General features: G+C 43.3%; 1 protein-coding gene across 7 annotated transcripts in view; it reads right to left on the bottom strand.

Annotated features, from left to right (window-relative positions):
* Positions 1-335: 335 nt before the first annotated feature.
* The window catches only part of ALKBH8 (alkB homolog 8, tRNA methyltransferase), an 83,798-nt gene continuing 58,786 nt past the window's right edge, over positions 336-25,347 (bottom strand). For 6 of the 7 annotated variants that reach the window (XM_054015540.1, XM_054015538.1, XM_054015539.1 and 3 more), the window contains 4 exons: positions 23,122-23,273; positions 20,211-20,476; positions 3,730-3,879; positions 336-1,058 (listed from right to left, as the gene is read on the bottom strand). In XM_054015540.1, coding sequence (XP_053871515.1) covers positions 489-1,058; positions 3,730-3,879; positions 20,211-20,476; positions 23,122-23,273 — 1,138 coding nt within the window. In that variant the 3' untranslated portion in view covers positions 336-488. Of the gene's footprint in view, positions 1,059-3,729; positions 3,880-13,122; positions 13,268-20,210; positions 20,477-23,121; positions 23,274-25,347 lie in introns of those variants that run through there. The other variant, XM_054015544.1, reaches the window with a different exon arrangement.

The raw sequence follows: 25,347 nt of genomic DNA, 5'->3' as shown, positions 1-25,347 counted from the left end.
CATTAACGTTACACCGAAGTTAATTTCCTGATAATGGCCTTGGTTCTCTGCTCCAATACTATCCCGGTGCAGTGCAGTGTTCTACCCTTACCAAGGCAAGTTCAGTTACACTGGCATAAAACTAGCGTAACAGAGTGGAGTATATGCCCTGGATGAAATCCTGGCCCCCCCAAAGTCAATGTGAGTTTTGCCACTGACTTTCACATGGTCAGAATTTCACCCCTTCTCTCTTTCTCTTTACTACTGTGAAAAATAAAATAAATTTCTCTGTTAATATCAAATTTTACCATAATTTTAGTAACACAAGGAGACAACAACCAGCATCTAACCTTGGCTAATGTCTTAAAATAACTGTGTTTATTGTACAATTTTAAAGGCAGTAACAACTGCAGGATGGGTTTTAAAATGCCTCTGCACAGTACTATCACAGGCAAAGATTTAGGCTGAAAATAGCATCTCTTTCAGATTCACAGGAGGAAGTGCAGCAGTTACTGTTTTTCAAGAACCACACACCAGTTTCCCTGATCATAGTAACTCTTTTGAATTCTTATGCAATCCAGGGTTTTGCAGGCTGTTTCCAGTTCTCCTTCACAGAACACATGATAATAGCGGTGGAAAACAGGACTGAATTCTTGCAATTCCTTAGAACCAGCTGGAAGCTGAAGGGCTTTGACACATTCCCCTTTCTTGTTAGTGCCCCCTTTCAGGTGCCAGGGAACCAGCACATCTTGAGAATGAAAGGATGTTCTGTTAGTATGAACAGGCAGCTTGGAGTGAATTACCTGCTTTGCATTGCCGCCTTTGTCCTTAGAATCTTTAAGGACTTGGTCAGAACATGCTGAGTCTTGGCTACCGTTATCATGCATTTGATCACAGAACAATCCCCAGGCCACATCTGTATTGATTTCCTCCTCTTTCCCTTTACTAGCTCTCTTTTCCTTAAGGTACTTTGACTTCTGTTTGTTGTATTCTTGTTCCATTGCCCAGACGTAAATGAGTGCCTTTCCGCCAGGCCTTAGGAGCCGGGCTAATTCACGGACAGCAGCCAGTCTTCTCTCCTAGTAATGAAAAGACTCAATGAGTACATATGAAGTTAGTGCACAAGCAGGAACACAATGAAATGGAACTGACAGCAACACCACTGCTGCAATGAACAGAAATGATTCCTCCCTGCTCTACCCCCAGGTACGAAACAGACTGGAGATTTTTTTTTTCCATCCTACTTTTTGGTTATGTGATCTTAGCCTGACAAAAGTGAGCATACTCCCTACAAGTGGGTGATGATGAGTAGGGGACAGGGGAATAATTCATTCATAATGTAGTCAACCACTATGCACACGGGCTAGGCCAAAGCTGCATGGGGACTACTTTTTGTCTACAGTATGAGGTAACATCAGCTGTATTGATTTTATTTATTTTTATTACAAGTAGCACTGAGAGGTGCCAATTGAGATACAGGCCCCACTGTGCTAGGTGCTGTACAAACACACAGTCCCTGCCACAAAAATCTTACCATCTAAATAGACCAGACAGACAAAGTGTTGTGATCCCCACTTTATAGATGGAGAATTGAGGCACAAAGTCTCAGACTGAGCCAGGAATTTAATCAATGTCTCCTGCATCCTAATGCAGGGTCTTCCTCTCAAATGTCATTAATTGTAACTAGACCAAATGAAACATAGATGTCTATACAATCAAACCAAATTCTTAAGAGAAAGTGGAACAATACCATGGGGGTCTGCACAGAGTGGAAAAATGACAGGGACAGTGATACCACTGCAGATTCCGATGTCTAAGGAAGTCTGAGTTGTAATACAGATATATTGCAATCTTATCACCTAGGACAGCACCCAGCAAGCAATGGGAAGTGATTGGAGATGCAAAAGCAGCTGATAAGGAGGGGGAAGCACATGAAGACAATTTGTGGGGAGGAGCAGAAGTGAACCAGGGTAGCTGGTGTGCTCTGCCTGCTGATCATCATACTAAACTCAGTCATTTCTCTATCATGTCCTTCTTCCATTTTGTCTGTCTTCTTCACGTGTTTCTCATCATCTGCTTAGATTGTAAACTCTTAGAGGCAGGGACTCTACCTGACTATAAGGTAGATAGAAAGCTGGCTAGATCGTTGGGCTCAATGGGTAGTGATCAATGGCTACATGTCTAGTTGGCAGCCGGTATGAAGTGGAGTGCCCCAAGGGTTGGTCCTGGGGCCGGTTTTGTTCAATATCTTCATTAATGATCTGGAGGATGGCGTGGACTGCACCCTCAGCAAGTTTGCAGATGACATTAAACTGTGAGGAGTGATAGATATGCTGAAGGGTCAGGATAGGATACAGAGGGACCTAGACAAATTAGAGGATTGGACCAAAAGAAATCTGATGAGATTCAACAAGGACAGGTGCAGAGTCCTGCACTTAAGACGGAAGAATCCCATGCACTGCTACAGACTAGGGACCAAATGGCTAGGCAGCAGTTCTGCAGAAAAGGACCTAGGGGTTACAGTGGACGAGAAGCTGGATGTGAGTCAATAGCGTGCTCTTTTTGCCAAGAAGGCTAACAGTATTTTGGGCTGTCTAAGATGGGGCATTGCCAGCAGATCGAGGAACGTGATCATTCCCCTCTATTCGACATTGGTGAGGCCTCATCTGGAGTACTGTGTCCAGTTTTGGGCCCCACACTACAAGAAGGATGTGGAAAAATTGGAAAGACTCCAGCGGAGGGCAACAAAAATGATTAGGGGGCTGGAGCACATGTCTTATGAGGAGAGGCTGAGGGAACTGGGATTGTTTAGTCTGCAGAAGAGAAGAATGAGGAGGGATTTGATAGCTGCTTTCAACTACCTGAAAGGGGGTTCCAAAGAGGATGGATTTAGATTGTTCTCAGTGGTAGCAGATAACAGAACAAGGAGTAATGGTCTCAAGGTGCAGTGGGGGAGGTTTAGGTTGGATATTAGGAAAAACTTTTTCACTAGGAGGGTGGTGAAGCACTGGAATGGGTTACCTAGGGAAGTGGTGGAATCTCCTTCCTTAGAGGTTTTTAAGGTCAGGCTTGACAAAGCCTTGTCTGGGATGATTTGGTTGGGGATTGGTCCTGCTTTGAGCAGGGGGTTGGACTAGATGACCTTCTGAGGTCCCTTCCAACCCTGTTCTATAATTAATGTGTGCAGTGCATCCAGAACCTAGCACTCTGGGGCCCTAATTTCTGACGGATTATTCTAGGAGCTACTGCAATACAAATTATTACTATTATTTATATTTGTATTATAGTAGTGTCTAGAGGCATCAGCCCCATTGTGCTAGGCACTGTATAGACACATAGCAAAGAGATGATACCTGCCCCAAAGAGCTTACAGTCTAAGTAATCTAAACAAATATTAAATCTACATAATAACAACAACATCAAGATGCAGCACAGGCCGATCTTATCAACCACCCCACATGTGACATCTCTTCACCTTATGATCCTTTTAATGCCAGGGAGCAGGGAAAGTGTTGAAAGTTTTTGAGGAGGAAGGTGTTGCAGGAGACAAGAAGAGAAAGGAATCAGAAGGGATGAAGTGGCTATATCCATCCCCTCAGGCCTTCATCTTCCCTGTCCATACCTTCTCCTCTTTTCTTTCCCTCCCATTTCCTTACGCTCCCACTTTCGAGATCCTCTTTTGCCGTTCACTTTCCAATGGGACAAGCTGGTGACCTCTTGTGAGATCTACAGATGTGAGAGTGGACTTACTGCTGTTGAAAAATGGTGGATTACAGCAATGGAGATGCAGGCATCACAAGAACTATTTCGAACTGGCACAGACAATGCGTCACAGACAAATGCCTGGAATTTCTTTTCTCCACAGATGTCCACCAAATTTTGGCTACGATCACAGCCAACCTGTAACAGAAAGGGTATTGTTAAACTGCTCGTTTTCACAGGAAGATAGTTACATGAATGGCTCCATCAGTCTCTTCTGTTCAGACACTACACTGGATACATTTTAGTTTTAGTTAAAGGGAGAAAAAAAATTATTTTTTTGTTGCTGCTCATTTAAAATTAGCTTGTGGGATACTGGACTCTCAGGCTGTTGATTATGGATCCTTGGTTCTGAAAAGCGTGAGTTAGAATAGCCTTGGGACTGCTTGGGATAGTTCTCAAGGTACCCAGGCTATGAGCCACCATTGTTACTTCCTGCCTCCAGCATGAGGGAGCCTTGCCTGTGCTAGCTGGGGATTTGCTCCTTAACACCACTAGCCTGCCAGGCACTCAAACGCTCTCCTCTGGGCTATGCCAATCCTGTCTTTACCTTGCAGATTAACAATCGATGGGCCCCAGTCCCCTTGAAATATTCCCCTGTGATATCCATCCCGACACTGGCTACTCACAGAAATCCCACATCCCCTGCTTTAAAAGGAACAGTGAACCCCAGTTTACCACCCTTATATCACCACTCCTGTATAATGTACAGTACTTGTGAGCACTTATAATAAAACAAAACTTATAATAAAACAAAAGAAACTTTAATTAAGAAAGAATAGGGATTCCACTAGACAAGAGAAATGGAAACAAATGGTGACAACAGAAAACAAAATCATACAACGCGAATTAGGACCTGTGCTTATTAATGACCTTTCCTATTTAATAAATAGGTTTTCCCCACCCGAAAAGTTTAGTCTGTTGCAGAGCTGGCTGGCTTCCCAGGAACCAGGATCCAACCTTTCATGACCCCCCCACCCAAGATATCTCCTCAGTGAATGGATGCAAAATGTCTTTCTCTACCCTGTGATATACTGAATCAGTCTTTTGTCTTTACTCACAGCCAGGGTGATTTCTGGTCTGGTATAATGTTCCCTTTTTACCTCCAAGTGGTTTCAATTGTTTGCAGTTATCTTTCGTGGTTTTCCATCGACTGTTCGGAAATGGGGCAAAGCTAGACAATTACGGACTAACCAGGGAGAGGTGACAACTCCCTCCTGCTTAAATGGGTCATCACCGAGTCATCTGATTCCCTGGTGACTAACTTTTACTCCAAATCTATAAGGCATCATTTCAATATAGTTACATTATTCCTTAAATATTACCTGTACACGCATCTTGTAATGATTATGAGTATTAATAATTTACAAGCTTTCAGTAGAGATCTCACATGCTATCCTGTATGGATAAATACCATGAAAGTGGTGTCAGAAACTGTTCATTGGCTACTTATTATCCAACCACTCTGCACCGTGTGAGCAGTGCAATGTGTTTGACTGGTAACCCCTTGCCTTTAAAAACTTGGGTAACATCCAACAACTAAACTCCTGTAACAATGGTAAACTCTCATTCATTGACTTCATTGGAGCCAGGATTTGGCTCCCAGATGCCAAATTTTTGTCTGATAAAATTTTGAACCGCTAAAATACTGAACTCCCAGAGTTGGATTTTCCAATGGAATAAAGCAATTGAGCTCTAACTCTGGTGGTGCTGCTACTTGTGTCACTGTAGTAATTGCTATAAAGATTCAAAACACATCAACACTTCCTAGTTTCTGTTTGAGTACGGGAATGTGTAATGTGTCGGTATAGACTTCCCAGCCCCAAGGAAGATGGGCCACAGGGTCAGTCTTAGGGCAGATTTCATAATATGATATTTCCTTAGTTTGTACTTTCCTCTGCATTCAAGTCAAGAGTGAAGAGAAACAGCATCTACAAACATCCTTTTACATGCCTTACATCAAAAGAATAAATCAGCGATGAGCAAGGGACTTCTGTAAAACAACCCTGCAGTGATGCACACATCTCTTTGATTTCCAGGTCTGCCACTTGTATTGAATTTAATAATCAAGCTACCAAAATATATTTCAAATGCATGTTGGCTGGAAATATTAAATTTAATTTTGTTTTAAACAATCATCAATAGGCAGATAATGGAAAACAAGATTCCTAAATAATATTTGCTGGCAGTGTTTGTTTTATTTGAAACAAAAAGAATTCCAAGTCAGCCTGAATGGGAGAAGAATAGCAAACAACATGTTCTGACTAATCAGTTTACTAAAGGTGACAGCATAGTTTAAATTAAAAAAATCTCTGCTGCATTAATTTGTAAAAATTACTATATGGAGAGAGAGTGTAAGAAAGAGCTGAGTTATCCATAATACCATCACATTTTCTAGGTTCAATCTAGCTTAGCTTTTGAGCATACAATTAAGGCTTGTTTGCAAATTTCCAGCCAAATTTTGTGATCTGACTCAGGCAAAATTCGTATTGACCTCAGTCAGAGTTTTGCCCAAGTGAAGAAACTGCAAGATTTGGCCCAGAGTAAATGTAACTGTTGCGAAAACTGCTGAATTGACAGCTCAGGAAAATGGAATCCTTTTACACAATAAAAGCCAGGTACAGCATGGACAGTGGCACTGCAAATTTGCACACACTGCCCTGCCCAAGTGCCTCAGTGCAGCCCTGAAGGGATCAATTTAATGTTGTTCAATTTCTATTTTTGGCCTCTCCACAGAGCTTACCAAAACCTGAGCCAAATGGTGCCTAATTTGGCTGGTGATTGACAGGAGGAGGATACTAGTCCATGAAGAACTAGGCAGAGATCCCAACTTGTTTCACATTGGAAACCAATGGTAGTATCTTCTGATCACTCTCGCCCTGAGCTGAATTCAAACTGATGACCTTCATGTGATAGGCTCGACAGCTCATTACCAGTCTGTCACAGAATCCCCTACGGTTCCTCCTACAGGGGCTGGCAGAACCTGACCATGCCCAGTTACCTACACTGGGTGATTCCAGCTTTCCTCTGAGTGCCACCCTGCACTGGGCTTGGATCACAGGTGCCGACTTTCGTCTGTCCGGGACAATTTGGCCCTACATTTGTACAGTAGAAATGGGCTTGGTAGTGTGAATGAAATAAAAACCACAGAAATGACCTTGAAAGAGACCACACTGTACACTAACGAAATCCAGTAAACTGAAACTAACTGAGAAGAACAAATCACAGGACAGCCAGAATGTGAGGTCCTAATTTGCATCTAAATTATATGAAATAATTGTGAAGTCAGGCTTACTTATAATGTCATACTTATTAAAGTGACTCCACTGCCCAAAACAAAAAGATTTGATCTTGTGATGAACAAGGAGACCTTGAAACATGTCGGTTACAACGCATAGCGGATCTACAAAAGGTTCACTAGGCTTAATATAACATTGCATTTAATGTAATTATGATAGAACCTGTGTGTATATGCATAAGGACTGAACACAGAGAATCACCATAAATCTGTCTCTTACAGGAATTAAGCAAGTTTAAGATCCTTACTAGGATAAGCACAATATGACTTTTTTATATATAGTTATCAAAGAATTATAATTCCCATATGCCATCATTTTATAGTTTACAGTGTGAGAACTATACCTTGTATCACTTCAAAATGAATACACATTGGCTCAAGTCTTTTAAAAACAATGAGCCAGACCCTCAGCTAGTGTAAACTGGGTGAGTTCAATGGAGTGGCCCATTATTTTTTATGATATTTTTTTTTCCACAGTGGGGAGGCGATTTTGTCCTGTGAGATGTTGTCCGGCATTTACAGCCAGAGACAGGGAGTCAGAACTCTGGGCTCCGTCACTGACTTGCTGGGGTGAGCTAGGGAAAAATATCACTTCACCATCAGAGTGATATGGTGAAGTTTCATGTTCACAAAGCATTTTGGAGACAGAGAAGTGCCCCCGTATTATCATCTAGCAGACCCTCTCCCTTACATTGCTCTCTGAGCCTCCAAGCCCAGGTCGAGAGACTCAGACTCTTGGGTCTCACACTATTGCACTGAAAATAACGGTGTAGACGCTGCAGCTTGAGCTGGAGCTCAGGCTCTGAAACTTGGGGCAGGGGATGGACTTTAGAGCCTGAGCCATAACTTAAGAGCGCTATCTACACAGCTATTTTGATCACGATAGCATGAACCCCGTGAGCCTGAGTCTGTCGCTTCCCATGAGCCTGGGCTCAGAGGTTCTTTGCTGCTGGCTGATAGACGTACCTTAGGTGACCCTGGTTCTCATGCAGCAAGATAATCATATCCCTATGGCAAGACAGTGCAGCCGACTGTGTAAACAGGACATGGCATGCTCAGTCTAAATGCATAGGTGCGTCTTCCTCTTTCCCCAGGAGTTCTCTGCAGCATTTCCATATATAGTTACACATCTTAAGGCCGGGGTGGGGAGGGGGAGAGCGGGGGAGCAGTATGATCACCTAGAAAGATCTGCAAAACACAGATTATAGAATTTCACCCATGGATTCCTGCATCAAACCCAGCACTTCTGGTTGAGCAAAGGCATCTCTTTTGGAAATTCATTAAATCTTGATTTAGATGTTTCAAGTGATGGAGAATCCATCACATCTCTACGTAAGTTGTATATTTTTAAGGGTCCCCCCTTTTCTTATCCGTTTTGGGAATCTTTTCAATCTTCTCTTATTTCAGCAAATCAAGCTCCTTGCTTTGAACCACCTGAAGTCTCTTATCTGCATCAGGTACTGTAGCTGAATGTTCAGTTGAGCATGGCCTCAAGTCTAATCATTCTAGCAGCCAGGAGTTTTACACCTTTTATTATTTCCTCGAAGGAGGCTTGCATCTCAGATTTAACTGGTTTTATTTTAGACAGCAATCCCCTAAATGGCTGTCTTTGTGGCACACACATTCTTATCTTTCTCCATTATTCTTTGTGAATAGAACACTGGCCCACAGGGAGTTCCACAATGGATGCTGCTGCTTCTCTCTGGTTGCTTGCAAAAAAAAAAGCACTTAATGTAAGCATTGCATTTCTGTACAATCCTTCCGGGGTTGCAATCTTTAGACACTTGTTCATTGCAGTTTCAGGGTCTTCTTGATTTTCTAAGGCCTCAGCTACACTGCGATTTCAGTCACTGATGTAGATCCACCAGGGCAAGCTACTTAATGTAGACATTGTTTACACTAGCGTATCCAACTCTGTTTTACACCAGAGTAAGCTGCACTGGCAAAAAGCATATCTGAACTGGGGTTTGCAGCTGGGCAGGTGAAACCCCATTGTAAACAAGTTCTTAGTCACTTAAATTGCCACATGTGGGCTGTGGAAGAGCAGTCCATGTAACCCATTAGACTGAAGAGAGAAATGGAAGAATAAAAGGGAAGTTATAGGGAAGGAAGGTGGGGATTGAGAAAAATGGGCAGAGTGGTGATTTGTAAGCACTTCCAGCAGCCCCACAGGCAGATTCTTTGGGGGTGGGATGGGGAGGAGCATGTGAAGCAGACCTACTGTCACTACTGGGCTTCTAGCAGCCCAGCTGCCATAGTTTCATCCAGAGGTGGCTGCATTTCAGTGGTGAGTAAAAGGATTCTAATAACATATAGTTAGTAAAGTCATATGGAATGGAACCTGGGGACAAAAGATGCTAAATAAAGATATTATTAATGGCAACACAACCTGGGAGAGGCTAAGTCCTCAGCCAAGTTTAGGTAGAGATAGATAAAAACACTATTATGTTGCTGTGACAGAATACACCCCTGTGTTCACACCCTACATGTTGTTGTAATAATGTCTGTACAAGGTATGCCTTGTGAGGTATCATTTAAAAACTCATAATTTGCTGATCAATAATATGGCAACATGCACATAGCAGTGTTGTATATAACGTTATGAACATACGCTGAAATCATGACTGAAGTATGTTTCCCAGATAAGTCTGGGAAGTAGCTAAACCAATTCCTCAGAGACAAAGGGCAAGCTGACGCCTCAGCGAGGTGTCAACAAGGCTAATGGACCATTCCCTGCTAAGTGGCCATTCTTTGGCAAGGAAGGGGGCCAGCAGGGATAAAAATCTACATCTTAGCAAAGAAACAGCATGGAGTTTCCTTTCTTCACCAGACCGCCTGTAGCCTTACTCCCAGCTGGAAATGCTTCTCAGAGGGGGGACAGGACTATAAAAAGAAGGGGCAGACACCCCAAAACACCCCTCTTTCTCCCTCCCACCTCATTCTTCACACCTGAGAAGACAAAAGGAAACAGCCATTGGACTCTGGAGGGGTCTAGACCTTAGAGTTTGGCCAGTAATCTGCTGGAGCATGTGGTGAGAAAGTCTGCTTTGCAACTAAGTTAGTTTCTTAAGTAGATACTAGTAAACATGTTATCTTTATTTTTCTTGTAACCATTCTGACTTTTATGCCTCATTACTTGTACTCATTTAAAATCTCTCTCTCTTTGTAGTTAACAAACTTGTTTTATTGCTTTCTCTAAGCTAAGCCAATGTGTTTAAATTGAAGTGTCTGGATAGCTATTTAAAATAATAAAATGGCATATTATTCCTTTAAAGGAATACCAGATTTAATATATTTGTACTGGCTAGGAGAGGGCTGGACTGTACAGGACAGACATTTCTGGGGGAAGATCTGGGTGGGGGGGTGTTGGGGTCACCCTGCCACATAGCCCAGGCTGGTAAGAGCCACAGTGAGGCTGGCTGGCTGCAGCACCCACAGACATAGCTGGCAGTGACACACATGCCAGAGGCTGTTTGTGAGCAGTCCAGATAGGAGGCTGTAGCAGCAAGGCATTGTAAAGTGCACCCCAGGTTACAGAGCCGGGGTGACACAGCTGCTCATTAGTCTGGATTGTGCCCCAGTATGTCACAGTATTCCATCATTATGTATATTCTTTGTACTTTACCTCATTATAACTAACTCCACCTGGTGGAATTAGTTCATTTAAGTCTCTTGGAACCTGATTGATTCAACTCATCTGATGCCGATAGAGAGAACGACATCTAATTCTGAAATCCAACCACCAAATGAAATTATATGGCTCCCCAGAGAAACGTTTCAGCTATAACTAATAGCATGAGAGACTCGAGGAACCAAATTACATTCTAGCAAGCGTGCGCACACGCACGCACACACATACAGAGCAAGAAAGACGACTACAGCCACAGCGAGAGAGAAAAATTCCCTTGCTTTAGCTGGTCTGAGTCAGACCTTTAGCATTTCCTTCACGTAGTGTTTTGTTTTCTACCGCACAGAACCAAGATGCCTTTGGAAATAATATGCTGTGTCTAAAATGGGAGGTTCATCTCTCACTGGCATAATATCAGAAGCAACTCGTATACATCAGTATGTTCACTTGTTTTGTGCTCCTTGCTCACCTGTTCTTTTGGAGTTCTCCCTTCATCCCCCAGCCACCCCACCACAAGATCTTTCACCCCTTCAGTTACTCTTTATTGAGAGAGTAGGACAATGGAGGCTCCCCAAAACAGACTGCCTGCCCAGTCTTTAGTCAGTGCAGTCTGACCACTACCCAACACACAGAACTGGCTCCAGGGATACTTTGTAAGTCAGTTCTTCCTATCTGCTTTCACATGCCACCAGGCTCACTGAAATGCCATCTCCTCTGGGAGGACAGCATACCGAATGCAGCCCTGATACTTCCACCAACTTGCACTAATAATGCACCAAACCCTTTACTCCCCTTCCTGAAAAAAGGTACATTTTATGTGATACTCTAAATCCTGGCTGATCCTAGACTGGGAGGGGAAACGGAGTGGGGAGAAATAGACCGATGTCTCACTGCAGAAAAGGTAAAATGCTATATCTGAATAACTTAATACTTAAATTAAGTAAATCATTAATTAAAGTTTGTAAAATACTTTGCGATCCTTGGACAAGGGGTGCTATAAAAGTGCAAATTTGCTACAATAAAACCCACCATTTTACATCTTATTTATTACATTTCTCACTAATGTCAATATTCTTGCCAAGGTCTACTTGATACACTTTCACACAGTAACTGTTTGTTTGCATTTTCCATCAAAGTGCCATCCCAATTAAAAATGGAAATTCTGAAAATGCAAGGCTACAATGCCCTTCAAGCTTATGCTGTAGCTCCTTGGGGATGCTGTACCTTCCCATGTGCATTCACACATGACCACCCCTGCTTCAGCATGCTGGAAACCTGGAGTCAGATCCAAAGCCCATTGAATTCAATAGGAGTCTTTGCACTGACTTCAGTGGGCTTTGAACTTAGGTCATTGTAGTGGCCTAGGCTGAAATATGGCATTATAAGAAAACAAAAGCCCTGGACGTAGATATCAAAGTTGTGCTTAAAAACAATGACATAACTGTAACGAAAACCAGCTAAAAAAACCAGGGAATTGTTTGGTGAAAATCAGTTTCTCTGGCTCCTTTGCATACATTACAACAATGAAATACCTGCGGGAGTCAAAAAACCACTGGGATCTCATATTTTATCAGATGCATAATCTTCTGTCAGTTTCTGTCCTAACTAAATGAGGCTCTGATTCCATCTCTCACTCAAAATTCTTCACCTGAGTTTCTGATTGTCATGCAATTGCTGTTCTCTATTGTAACAGAATAATACAGCCATTACAGCATAGCTGGTTTTGTTGAGTGTGCCTGAATTCATGCTAGTTCCATTGTCACACAATAATACCTGACTAGACAAGGCTCTGTGTAATCATCTAAAGAAAGTCAAGCAAACACAATAGCACAGACAGCTGTGGGGACATTTTCAGACAGTGCCTAAAGATTAAAACACCATGAGATGTACCTTAACTTTGAATTGCTGTTAGAGCTGCTATTTAAAGTACCCTTTCTAAAAATGGACTGTAACCTCTACAGCACACTGCCTACACACAGAAACTACTTGTCTCAGTTCCTTCTCTTTACTTGCCAACATCTGCAGGTCAAAATACTTCAGGCTGCATAGCAGCATCGATATATTTGTGCCTTAATAAAATAACTCAATTTCTCAGCAATGTGTCACTGCCTCCTGTCCTAGAGTATCTGGGCTGAGAGTTCTGAATAGGTGTTATGAATACAGAGACACCTCTTAAAAGGAACTAATAAGTATTGTCATGTAAGGGCAGACCACAGTTACTGAGAAAAATGCTGGGTCAAATACCTCCATCAGTCAAGGGGAGGAAAGATTTGATTCTCTGTATCTTACTCCTGGGGGAATTCTGCGCAAAAAAATTAAAAATTCTGCACACACTATTTTAAAATTCTGCAAAGCTTATTTCTCAAAATAACACTACATAATCACACCGATTTAAATTATTTTGGTAATTTATTTCAAAATACCCATCAGCAAGTATGTCTGAAACAATACATACACACACACAATTTCCCTCTGGAGTTGAGAGTTAAAGAAACCCCTATGACAACCAAGTTCCTGTTTCTCTGCAGTGTCTTCTATGTGCGAGCTGGGCTCTGCCAGGTCCAGTGGCCCCGGGTGGTAGCCAGAAGCACTGCAGCCCATTTCTATGGGGGAAAGGAAATTATGTAAAAAAAACCCATTAATTTCTGCAAAATTCTGCACTGTGTAGTGGCACAGAATTCCCCAGGAGCAACACTATTATCCTGATACTTCACCTGCCAAAACGAGCGTACTCTGCAAATTCCACTCCCCTCCTCAGTTCACATTAATATCTGACCAAAGTCAATGGGGCTAAAACAATGTATGAAATGTGATCAGGCTCAGACATACTCTGAAAAACTTTTGAAGTGATAATCAAGATAGCCGAGTACAGTTTTTTTTCCTCTTACTTAATTGGCCTCAGAGTTGGTAAAACAACTCCCACCTTTTCATGCTCTCCGTATGTGTATATATATCTCCTCAATATATGTTCCATTCTATGAATCCGAAGAATGGGCTGTAGCCCACGAAAGCTTATGCTCAAATAATTTTGTTAGTCTCTAAGGTGCCACAAGTAGTCCTGTTCTTTTTGCGGATACAGACTAACACAGCTGCTACTCTGAAACTTTTAATATGTTCAGTCTCTCTTCATACCATAGTCTCTCAATGCCGGTATTCATTTTAATCCCCAATCCCTAGACCTCTTATGTTTCTGCTATGTCTTTTTTTGAAATAGGGCAACTAGAACTGAGCACTGTATTCCAGGGAGGGAATCCCAATAATTTACATAGTGGCATTATAGTATTTTCATTAGAATTCTCTCTCATTTTTTAAACAATCTAACAGTTTGTTGGCTTTTTTTGACTATTTCCATGCCCTGAGATGTGTTCACTGAGCTGTCCCCAAGAACACCCAGATGTTTTTCCTAAGTGGTTAGAGTTAATTTAGCATATATAACACTTATGACTAGTTTACATTATTTCTTCCAATCTGCATTATCTTGCATTTGTCAACCAATTGCATCTGTCACTGTGCTGCTGAGTCACCAAGCTTTGTTAGGTCTCTCTGAAGTTCCTCATAGTCATATCTAGCCTTGACCACCCTTAATCATTTTGTGTCATCTGTTAATTTTGCAAAATATACATCAGTGACTGTTTGTCTTGAACCTTGGTCCACAGGGCACGTCAGCACTAGTAAGTTCCAACGTGCCCCCTTGCGGCCTGCTAACTGTTATCAGAATAGGAGCTGAACCCTTACAGAGGACCCCAGTCCTGGACTCAGATTGGGAGAATGCTGGTCGTCCTGATTGGTTCATAGCATCTATATAAACCCAGTTCAGAAACAGGAAGTTGTCCATGCAACTGGGCTCTTCCTGCTTTTGACTGTTCCCCTGAGATACCTGCTCCTACTGCCGATCTCCCGGTAACCTGACCCTACCTGCTTCCTGACCTCTGTTTGGCCTCTGGCCTGTCTCAGACACTGACATCCTGATATCAGACCTAACCTGACTCCCAACCCCAGCTCTGATTAGTAGATCAGACCATCCACATCCTGGTTGTGTCAGCGCATCATCTCTTCCTTATAGCCCACCCCTTAGCTGTTAGAACAAACCAAAGTCCGTCCTGTGCTCAGCTGACTTGAGTCTTTGAAAAAGTGGAGGTGACTTACCTGTAACTGGAGGTTACCTGAGATGTGTTGTCCCTATCTGTATTCCACACCTGTCCTCTTGCTCAGAATTGAGGGCATAAGAGGCAGTGTGGACCAACACCTCTCCAGTTCCTTCTCTTATTGTGAATCCTGTCATGATCCACAGCAGAGGGGACGGAGAGTGGATACTGGAATACAGATAGGGACCACACATCTCAAAGAACCTCCAGTTACAGGTAAGTCACCTCCTCTTTTCCTTTGAGTGCTGGTCCCTATGTGTATTCCACACATGGGAGATTAGTAAGCAGTAGTCAAACAAGATGAAAGGTGGGATGAAATGGCACTTCTCTGCCTTTTTTGGAATGGGATTGCATGAGGCAGGAGTGTATCATGCTACCCTGGCTGGATCCATAATTGCCTTACTGATGATAGGACCACTCAACTGGGAGCTGAGGGTTGCAAGATGTCCAATAGCCTATGTTGAGGTATTTGGAGGACCTTCTCGAGCTCAGTCTGGAGCTCAGATGCCACTTTTTGTACAAGCACCTGATATTGCCTGTGATCATCAGGGAGAGATGGTGAAGACAGGGTGACAGCCTCATCTGGGGAGAACAAAGAGATGACCACTGGAACCATCAGATCCAGATCAACTTTCTTCTCGTCATACTCTGATGGAGCCATTGGTGTTGGCTAGGATAGATAACGTTCATGCATGGATCCAGGGTGCCTAAAGTAAGGACCCCAGAGGCCCCAGTAAGGCCAATGTGAGGGGTCAATAGGTTGGGGCCGACTCCATAGCATTGAGAACCATCAGACCCTTGGAAAGTCCTATCTTGGCACAGGACTGAACCCCAATCTCCTGGAGCTTCTGTCTGGACTCGCCTGCCTATGTAGGGACAGAGGTTCATCTGGGGCCTCCAACTCATTCAATGAGAGGGTTGGTTCCCAATCGACCATTACAACCGTCGGTACCGATGGATGGGTACTCAGGTTCGCTCTGTGTTCTTGATGTGGTTTCTTCTTCGGTGTGACAATATCTCTAAATAAGGTCCCGAGGGGACAGGGAACTGAGGATAAGGAAGGGTAAAAATGTCCTCCGGGGAGACACAGGTCTCAGATCTTCTTAGGGTGCTGTGTTGGTACTGGCACAGAGTCTGATCTGGATGGTGAAGGTAGTGGATGACAGTTCTTGGTTTATATGTCGACACTGAGATCGGTATCACATGTCATGGAGCATCACATTCTTTAGAGGAGGTTTACTCAGACCTAAGTCTATCTGGACCCATGTACGAAGACTCATCTGACTTGGATGGAGTCAAGGAGGGATCCTTTCTTTTCAGGGCAGATTTTGAAGAGGAACTGTTCTATGATTGTGAGTGTCCCCTTACACTCATGAGAAGCCTTGGATTCTTTAGGCTTGAAAGTTGTAGATTCATCTCCTGAGTTCATGCCTGGAGGGTTGCTGCCCGTTGGAGGGACCGGTGTATGGGGGGGGAGTTTCCCCAGCCTGGATCCTACTGGGGTGTCTCATGGCTTTTTTCATGAGGTGCTTCCTCAGTTTGAGCTTTCAAGCCTCACGAGTCTGGGGAGGGGAAAAGTGGCAGATAGTGCACTTAACAAAGACGTGAGCTTCACCAAGATAGAAAAAGCAGTGTTGGTGTTCGGCGCTCTCTGAAAAGGAGCGGGGGCAGAAAACGCACTTCTTAAATCCCAGGACTCTGGCCACAGTTCTTCCTCTCAGAGAAGAAATTCCCCAAGATAGGGAAAGAATTAACTAAACTACACTACACTAAGTACTAAAATGATAAATTCTAAAATAGTGAAAAAAATATATATATATAACAGCAGATCGAAGAAAGAAAACAACGGAAGAAGCTGTGGACACAGAAGATTCTGACTCAGACCGTGAGGCAGTAAGAAGGAACTGGAGGGAGAGGTAGTAGTCCCTACCACTCCTTATATGCTTGGGCTGGACCCTGAGGAGAGCAACTGCGCATGTGCGGACCAATGGACATGGCTTGCTAAAGATCTCTGGACTCAGATGTATGGCGTGCATTAATAAATTAATTAATGGAGATATCTTATCTCCTAAAACTGGAAGGGACCTTGAAAGATCATCGAGTCCAGCCCCCTGCCTTCACTAGCAGGACCAAGTACTGATTTTGCCCCAGATCCCTAAGTGGTCCCCTCAAGGATTAAACTCACAACCCTGGGTTTAGCAGGCCAATGCTCAAACCACTGAGCTATCCCTCCCCCCATATATATCCATGGGTGGAATTCGCACAGGGACCATCACTTGAAGAACTTTTTCCTCTCTGGTTAGATGTGCAGATTTTTCTTTCTGGAGAGCACTCAGTCAGGAATGAAAGACTGCAATGTACTTGACATACCAGTGGACTAATAATTATTTTCAGGCCAGAGGAGTCAGGCATAAGCATGTCTGCTTATAAATCAGTTGGTTCTTTCTGGCTTGTGACATCAGTAATGCAAACAGCTGTATTACAAATACTTGCAGGGCTTTAAATAATAGCTTATGTTTTATAGCTGAGCATAAATAGTAGGACAAACTCCTGAAACAGATAAACAAGTCAGACTTCTATTATTACTAATGACAATATTTTACATTGTAATGATGTTTTCAGCCTGAAGGATTCCAAACTATTTTACAATCTAAACACATAAATGAATCAATTCATTGCTCAAATGCAGACATTTCTGGGCTAAAGAGCAGGAGCAGACTCGCTGTATAACACCGAGGAGGGTTTTTTAGCCAAAGAATTAAGGGAAACCTGTAGCTCTACAAAAAGTGTCATGATCTCTTTTAACTTTGAAATATCTGCATTTCTTCTACACTGAAAAAAAAAATCATTTGTTTAATATTTGTGTGAGTGTGTGTCGTTGTGTTGGGAAGGGAGGAGAGTGAGTGTGGGGGGGGTATGTGCCAGTGGGCAGAAGATACAGTTGAATGACAGGATACAGGAGATTAGTGAATGTTAGTGATAGAGGGTGTCTTTGAGGATGGGAAAAGAGAAAGGGATCAATAAGGAAGATGAGAGAAAGAACGAGTGACTGAAGGGAGACAAGAAATTGCAAGAACACAATCACAGCAATGAAAGGAGAAGGGTCAGAGGAAGAGAAAAGGGGCGATGGAAAAACTATACATCACAAAAACTGGTATGAAAGGAAAAGAGGAACAAGGAAGAAATGTTACACCAAGATTTATTGATCAGAAAGGAGATTAAAGGGGAACAGAAGCAATATTACGTAGGAGGCCAAGTAGGCCAGATCGTTAGCTGGCATAAATCAGTGTAGCTCTACTGACTTCAATGGCTCTATGCCAATTTTAACCAGTGAAGATCTGGCCCAGTATATTTGTTTTTTTTAAACAAATACTGAACGGCATACAAAATGTCAAAGGTTACATTAAATAAACTGATAAAGAATAAAACATGGCTAGAAAAGATGAACAAGGAGACAGGAGAACCATGCTGCAGGAAGTTCACCTTGGGCAGAAAATTGCCTACAGTTGCCCCTCTTATGCATGCCAGGCTGAAAAAGTTTGAATGGTGCCCTTTTATTTTGCACTCTTTTCCTTGTTTGTTTATTCTGAAATGTAGGCCCCAAACCTGCAAATGGGGTTTGAGGGCTTGTCTACACTTACATTTTATAGCGCTCTAACTTGCTGGCTCACGGGGGTGAAAAATCACCCCCCTGAGCGCACCAAGTCTGAGCACTTTAAAGTGCTAGTGTAGACAGGCTCCCAGCGCTCGGCACTAATCCCCTCGTGGAGGTGGATTACCAGGAGCGCTGAAAGAGCTCTCTCCTGGCGCTCACGTGCGACCACACTCGCACTTCAAAGCACTGCCGCGGGAGTGTTCCCGCGGCAGCACTTTGAAGTTTCCAGTGGAGACATATCCTTAGACTACAAGCTCTTCACAGGGGTCTTGTCTTTGCTTCTTCCATGAGTACTATGGCACATTAGAAATAAATACCACAGATAGTAAAATCCACAGAAGGTGTGGCACCTACTGACTATAAATTATGCCAGTGTGTTAGCTTCTGTCTCTAGCAAAGTGCATCTGTGGAGAGATTTAGTGGACGTTACACACTACGGGGATCTGATGTTATACCCTGTTCCATCAGCAAGAGGCACTCTACTGCTAACTACTAGCATACACGGGAACTAGAGATTTTTATATAGACGCATCTCTCTGGTATTTTTTTTAACAATTCTGCTTTTTGATATTTTTAGAGAAAGACGTATCACTTGCATAGGGTCAAATGCACCCTGTCATTGTGTAATGTAGAAGGAAACAAAAGAGCACAAAGAAGGGGTGAAATGTCATAAAAAACAAAGTGGGGGAGAATGGTGGCTTAGTGGCAGTTCCCTTCATCCCTGAGAACTCACAGAAGCCCTCTTTGAGTGTGCTGCATGGCTAGGGTTTGGGGGGAAGCGGAGGACTGGGGAGCAGTCACTTTACTTTACAGGCTCCCCTCAAAATTTGGTAGAGTTCTAATTGAAAGTCTGTGTTGAACTTGATGCTCCTTGAAAATTCCACTTTCTTCTCTTCACTTCTGTACACACTGAAGATGTGTTTGTGTAGGGGTGAGAGCTGTTGCAGTCGTGATGAGGACAGCCAATGGAAGCCCAGTTCCCAAGTAAGCCATGCTGCCAGAGAAAGAGGACCATGGTGCAGTATACAGAGGACACACCTTGCAGATACACCTTGGAGATCTTATTGGTACTGCAGTTTCAGAGACATCCCCACATCCCTTCCACCCACCTTCCAAGTGGAAAATCTACCGGGACACCTGAAATTGTCTGACCATTTGCCCCTTTAGCAAGTTTTTCATGGCAGTGGTGAATACAGATCATTGTAATTATTCACTACAATTTTCCACTATAACATACTTTGATTTGTAAACCAAAAAGAAAAAAAGAAAAGGTGACAAATGGAATGTGCAAACCAGGGGCAGCTCTATGTTTTTTGCCACCCCAAGCACGGCAGTCAGGCGGCCTTCGGCGGCATGCCTGCGGGCAGTCCACTGCTCACACGGATTTGGCAGCGTTTCTGCGGGTGATCTGCCGGTCCTGCGCCTTCGGCGTACCTGCCGCCAAATTGCCGCCAAAGCCGCGGGACCGGCAGACCTCCCGCAGGCATGCTGCTGAAGGCAGCCTGACTGCTGCCCTCACGGCGACCGGCACGCCCCCCGCGCTTGCTGCACTGGTGCCTGGAGCCGCCCCTGGTGCAAACTTAGGACAATCGGTAATTGCTCTTTGGGGCTGGGAGCATCTTTTAATTCTGTGTTTGTACAGTGCCTAGCACAATGGGGTCCCAGTCCATGACTGGAGGTCCTAGGCATCACAATAACACAAATAACAACAACAATAAGAGAAGACAAATAACATCAGTGACTTACCATGTACAAGTCCTTGTTGATTCCAAGATATTTCCCATTTCCACAACCTATGTCAGCCACTATAGAGCCTTTTGGTAAAGTCCTAAGAAACTCAACAATTTTGGGCCATGGACTATGCCTGGTGCTGCTGAAGTGTGCTGCGATCTCTTCATACACCTTGTGTACATACTCTTGTTCCAGCTTTGAGGCCTCTGTCTCACTGTCATGGAATGAGGGTGCTTCCTCTCTTTGACAGCCTTGCTGACTGTCACATACAGAAGGGTAAGCTAGGATGTAAGAATAAGAAATTCAGATTGGAAACTTTTAACTTGTTGATTACATTTACTTAATAGGAAAACAAACAAACAAACAAAAAGAAAAAGAAAATCCATTAAAACCAAAGAATATAATGAAGACTTTGTAAAAGACATCTGTCAATATAGCTGAACTGCAGATCAAATTGTAAAAGTCTGAAAAACTTTAAAACAAACAGCCTGTATATTAGTCAACGTACTGTCATGTTATCCAAGGTTCCCACCAGCTTTTGATTCCAAAAATGATACATTACCACTACTATCAAAGATCATGTGCTTGCTGTAATAGAGACTCTGCTACAGTGTGTAAGTGTTTAAAGGTGAAATTCACCACTGTTCACAAGGGCTAAACACTACGTAAATCCCTATTTTGAGGGCTTAAGTGGTGCATGTGTCTTGTGATGTCTGTCTATCTAAGGTACTTATACGGTCCCCATCACCATAGTATCTGAGCACCTCCAGTCTTTAATGTATTTATCCTAACAACACCCCTGTGAGATAAGGAAGTATAATTATCCCCCACCTATTTTTTTTTACACAGATGGGCAACTGAGGTAGAGAGAGACTAAATTACTTGACTAGCCCAAGGTCATAGGCAAGTCTGTGGTGAAGGAGAGAATTTAATCCAGGTCTCGCAAGTCCCAGGAGAGTGCCCTCACCGTTGGACCATGTCTTGGCCTTTGCCTTAATTTCACCCAATAAGGAGTATGGTCTTCAAGCCTCTAGAAAACATCAATTTGGTATTTTTAGATGGCAGCCTCCCATCTGGCTCTTCCGACATTCATATATCTTACTTTTCATGTCTGGCCAGATCAGCCCCAAAATAGAACCTGACTAGAGTCAAGCTGATTAGAAGCAATCATGTTCTTTTTTAGGAACTATGCCAGATGGAGGTGTCATTAGAGAAGATTTTGGAACAAACTGATAAATTAAACAGTAATAAGTCACCAGGACAAAGTTTTGAAGGAACTCAAATATGAAATTGCAGAACTACTAACTGTGGTATGTAACCTATGATTTAATTCAGCTTCTGTACCAGATGACTGGAGGATAGCTAATATGATGCCAATTTTTTAAAAAGGCTCCAGAGGCCAGTAAGCCTAACTTCAGTACCAGGCAAATTCGTTGAAAGTGCATTAAATAATAGAATTATCAGACACATAGATGAACACAATTTGTTGGGGTAGAGTCAACATGGTTTTTGTAAAGGGAAATCATGCCTCACCGATCTACTAGAATTATTTGAAGCGGTCAACAAACATATGGACAAGGGGGATCCAGTGGATATAGCGTAATTAGATTTTCAGAAAGCCTTCGACAAGGTCCCTCATCAAAGGCTCTTAAGAAAAGTAAGCTGTCATGGGATAAGAGGGAAGGTCCTCTCATGGATCAGTATGTCCAAAGCAGACTCCAAAGAGTTACAAAGGGATCTCACAAAACTGGGTTACTGGGCAACAAAATGGCAGATGAAATTCAATGTTGATAAACACAAAGTAATGCACATTAGAAAACATAATCCCAACTATACATATAAAATGATGGGTTCTAAATTAGTTATTACCACTCAAGAAAGAGGTCTTGGAGTCATTGTGGACAGTTCTCTGAAAACATCCACTCAATGCGTAGTGGCAGTTAAAAAAGCTAACAGAATGTTGGGAATCATTAGGAAAGGGGTAGATGATAAGACAGAAAATATCACATTGCCTCTATATAAATCCATGGTATGCTCACATCTTGAATATTGTATGCAGATCTGATCGTCCCATCTCAAAAAATATATTGGAAATGGAAAAGTGATTATGGATATGGAACAGCTTTCATATGAGAAGAGATAATAAGATTGGGACTTTTCAGCTTGGAAAAGAGATGACGAAGGGGGGATATGATAGAAGTCTATAAAATCATAATTGGTTTGGAGAAAGTAAATAAGAAAATGTTCTTTACTCCTTCTCACAACACAAGAACCAGGGGGTCACCAAATGAAATTAATAGGCAGCAGGTTTAAAATAAAAAAAAGGAAGTATTTCTTCACACAACACACAGTCAACCTGTGGATCTATTTGCCAGAGAATATTGTAAAGGCCAAGACTATAACAGGGTTCAAAAAAGAACTAGATAAGTTCATGGAGGATAGATCCATCAATGGTTATTAGCCAGGATGGGCAGGGATACAAAATCATGCTCTGAAGTGTCCCTAGCTTTTGTTTGCTTGAAGCTGGGAATGGATGACAAGAGATGGATCAATTGATGATTACCTGTTCTGGTCATTCCCTCTGGGGTACCTGGCACTGGCCACTGTCAGAAGACAGGATACTGGGCTAGATGGACCTTTGGTCCGAACCAGTATGGCCATTCTTATGTTATACAAAGTTCTCCTGCTGAGGAGATGTAGGTGGGGGAAAGTATCCATTCACTGATACAGTATCATATTGCTTTTAAAAGGAAACAGTGCCCAATAAGCTTTGTTCTTTGGCTACACAAGGAAAATGCAAGCTTTGAATGTGAGGGCTGTTCGTAGAAATACCAAACATTAATTACATACGATTTCAAATAACTGTGCTTAAGGGTCTGATAAAAGGACAACACACAGGATTCAATGATCAACCCAAGACACTTACTGCAATTGCAAGGGCTTCTCCTCACTTTCCTAAAAGTAAACGATGTCCTTGTTCCCCTCCTGTTCAATGTCAAATCTCCAACATCAGGAGTGACTGATCCAACTTTCTGTCGCTCAGATGCATGAACGATATCAAACTTTCGAGGCGTGATCCTAATACAAAATAAAGTGATTATTTAATCTGTACTGGGCAAACTGCTCAGATGGAGCAATTTCCAGCCATATCCTTGAGAGACCTCATTGAATTTAGTTTAAGTAGCTTTGGGGTCCATTGTACTAAATGAATGGTTTATGATTATTGTGAGCTAGGCTTGTATGTAACCTCTCGAGGGGGAGGTGAATGCAAATTCCCTGCCTCCAGCTATGCAAAAACCCAGTCTTTTGAAGCTATGCCCTGAGGAGTCCACTGTCTGATTTCTTTCTCCTGGCATCTGAAGCTCAAAGGCCCAAGCTGTACAAAGGAAAGACTGCACTATTCACAGATGTGCTAGTTCTCAGCTAAGGCTGATATGAACTTGTAACCACAGGAAAACCCCTTTGTGGGGTTTGAAGGACTGACTCCTACCAGAGCTCCTGTTAGAGCTGGAGTGACCTCTGGTAAGCTTATTAGCATGCATGTATGTTCTTTTATTGTTTTTAATGTTTTTCTGTCATGCTTTCACCTTCAGAATAAATGTGCTTGCTTATAAAGAACTGATTGGTAACTTAACCGTAGCAATTACACTGTTTATAGCCTTCAAAGATACTGAGTCTCTGCTGCCTACACTTATATTTTCTGTAGCTACTAGGATCATGCACAAGCTGATCTGACTGTCCCTAGGGCATAGTTTACAGGTAATCATCAATTCAGATGGGCAGCTTAAATAATTATTGGAGAGGGTATCATTCCCTGTGGTGCAAAGGTGTGACTCCCATGAAAGGGTTGATTTATGTAAGGCTACTGCTTCCCTGGGATTGATCCACCAATGAACGTTTGGTCTGATGATGTAATGCCTGTAACTGGATAACCTGCCAGAGCTCCTGTCATTGAAATAATGGACTCCGTGACCTCCGTGACTTCTGCAGCGGCCAGTGCAGCCCCTGGGCCAGCCGCACTGGCCACTGCTGTAGCAATTTGGTTGTGGGAGGTGGCTCAGGGCTGGGGCAGGGGATTGGAGTGCAGGGCGGTGCTTACTTCGGGGGGGGGGGAAGGGAAGATCCCTGGAAGCAGACAGTATGTCCCTGCAGCTGCCCCTGCCGGGGACACCGCTCCCGCAGCTCCCATTGGCTGTGATTCCCCGCCAATGGGAGCTGCAGAGCTGGTGCTCGTGGTGGGGGCAGCGTGCGGCGCCTCCCTGGCCTTCCCTCCCCATAGGAGCTGCAGGGATATTCCAGCCGCTTCTGGGGAGCTGCGCAGAGCTGGGTAGGAAGCCTACCAGCCCCACCAACCCTCCCTGCTAGCACCAGCAAGGGTTCCGGGCCACGCGCTGCCGCCTGGTCCCCTCCCCCCCAGCACCAGCGAGGGTTCCAGGTCACCTCCCCAGCACCCTCAGCGACCCCAGACTGCCCCCACAAAGCACCCCCGACCCAAGTTTTAGTTAGGGTTATATAGTACAAGTCATGAACAGGTCACGGGCCATGGATTTTTGTTTAGTGCCCGTGACCAGTCCATGACTTTTACTAAAAATACCCGTGACTAAAACTCATAACTAATTATATTTTTAGAGGGCAATTCTTAAACAGATCCTGCTACAAATTTTATTCCAACATGCTATTTAACATGCTGTTGCTTCTCTAATTGCAAATATGCAACATGCAATCCATCAACATTACACATGGTGTATACAGTGGTCTCCATTAAGGAGGCAGGGTTTCCAACAGTTACCACACAGCGGTATCTGAGTTACCGCAGGTACCTTCATATTTGAGTATCTCCAATACTACTGGGTGCAGGGCCGGCTCTAGGCACCAGCAAAGCAAGCAGGTGCTTGGGGTGGCAAATTTGCAGGGGCGTAAGAATCCAGCATGAGAGCTGAGAACCAACAGGGAGCCCTGGGAGCTGTAGTTCCTTGGTTAGCTCCCTGCCTATAGAGCCAGCCCTGGAGCAGGGAAAGAACTACATTTCCCAGCCACGGCCGGCTCCAGGGTTTTGGCCGCCCCAAGCAGCCAAAACCAAAAAAAAAAAAAAAAAAAAGCCGCGATTGCGATCTAAAAACAGCCGCAATCGCGATCTGCGGTGGCAATTCGG

This window comes from Malaclemys terrapin, chromosome 1, assembly GCF_027887155.1.
Source record: "Malaclemys terrapin pileata isolate rMalTer1 chromosome 1, rMalTer1.hap1, whole genome shotgun sequence".
NCBI lineage: Eukaryota > Metazoa > Chordata > Testudines > Emydidae > Malaclemys > Malaclemys terrapin.
This window is presented reverse-complemented; position numbering and strand designations above follow the sequence as displayed.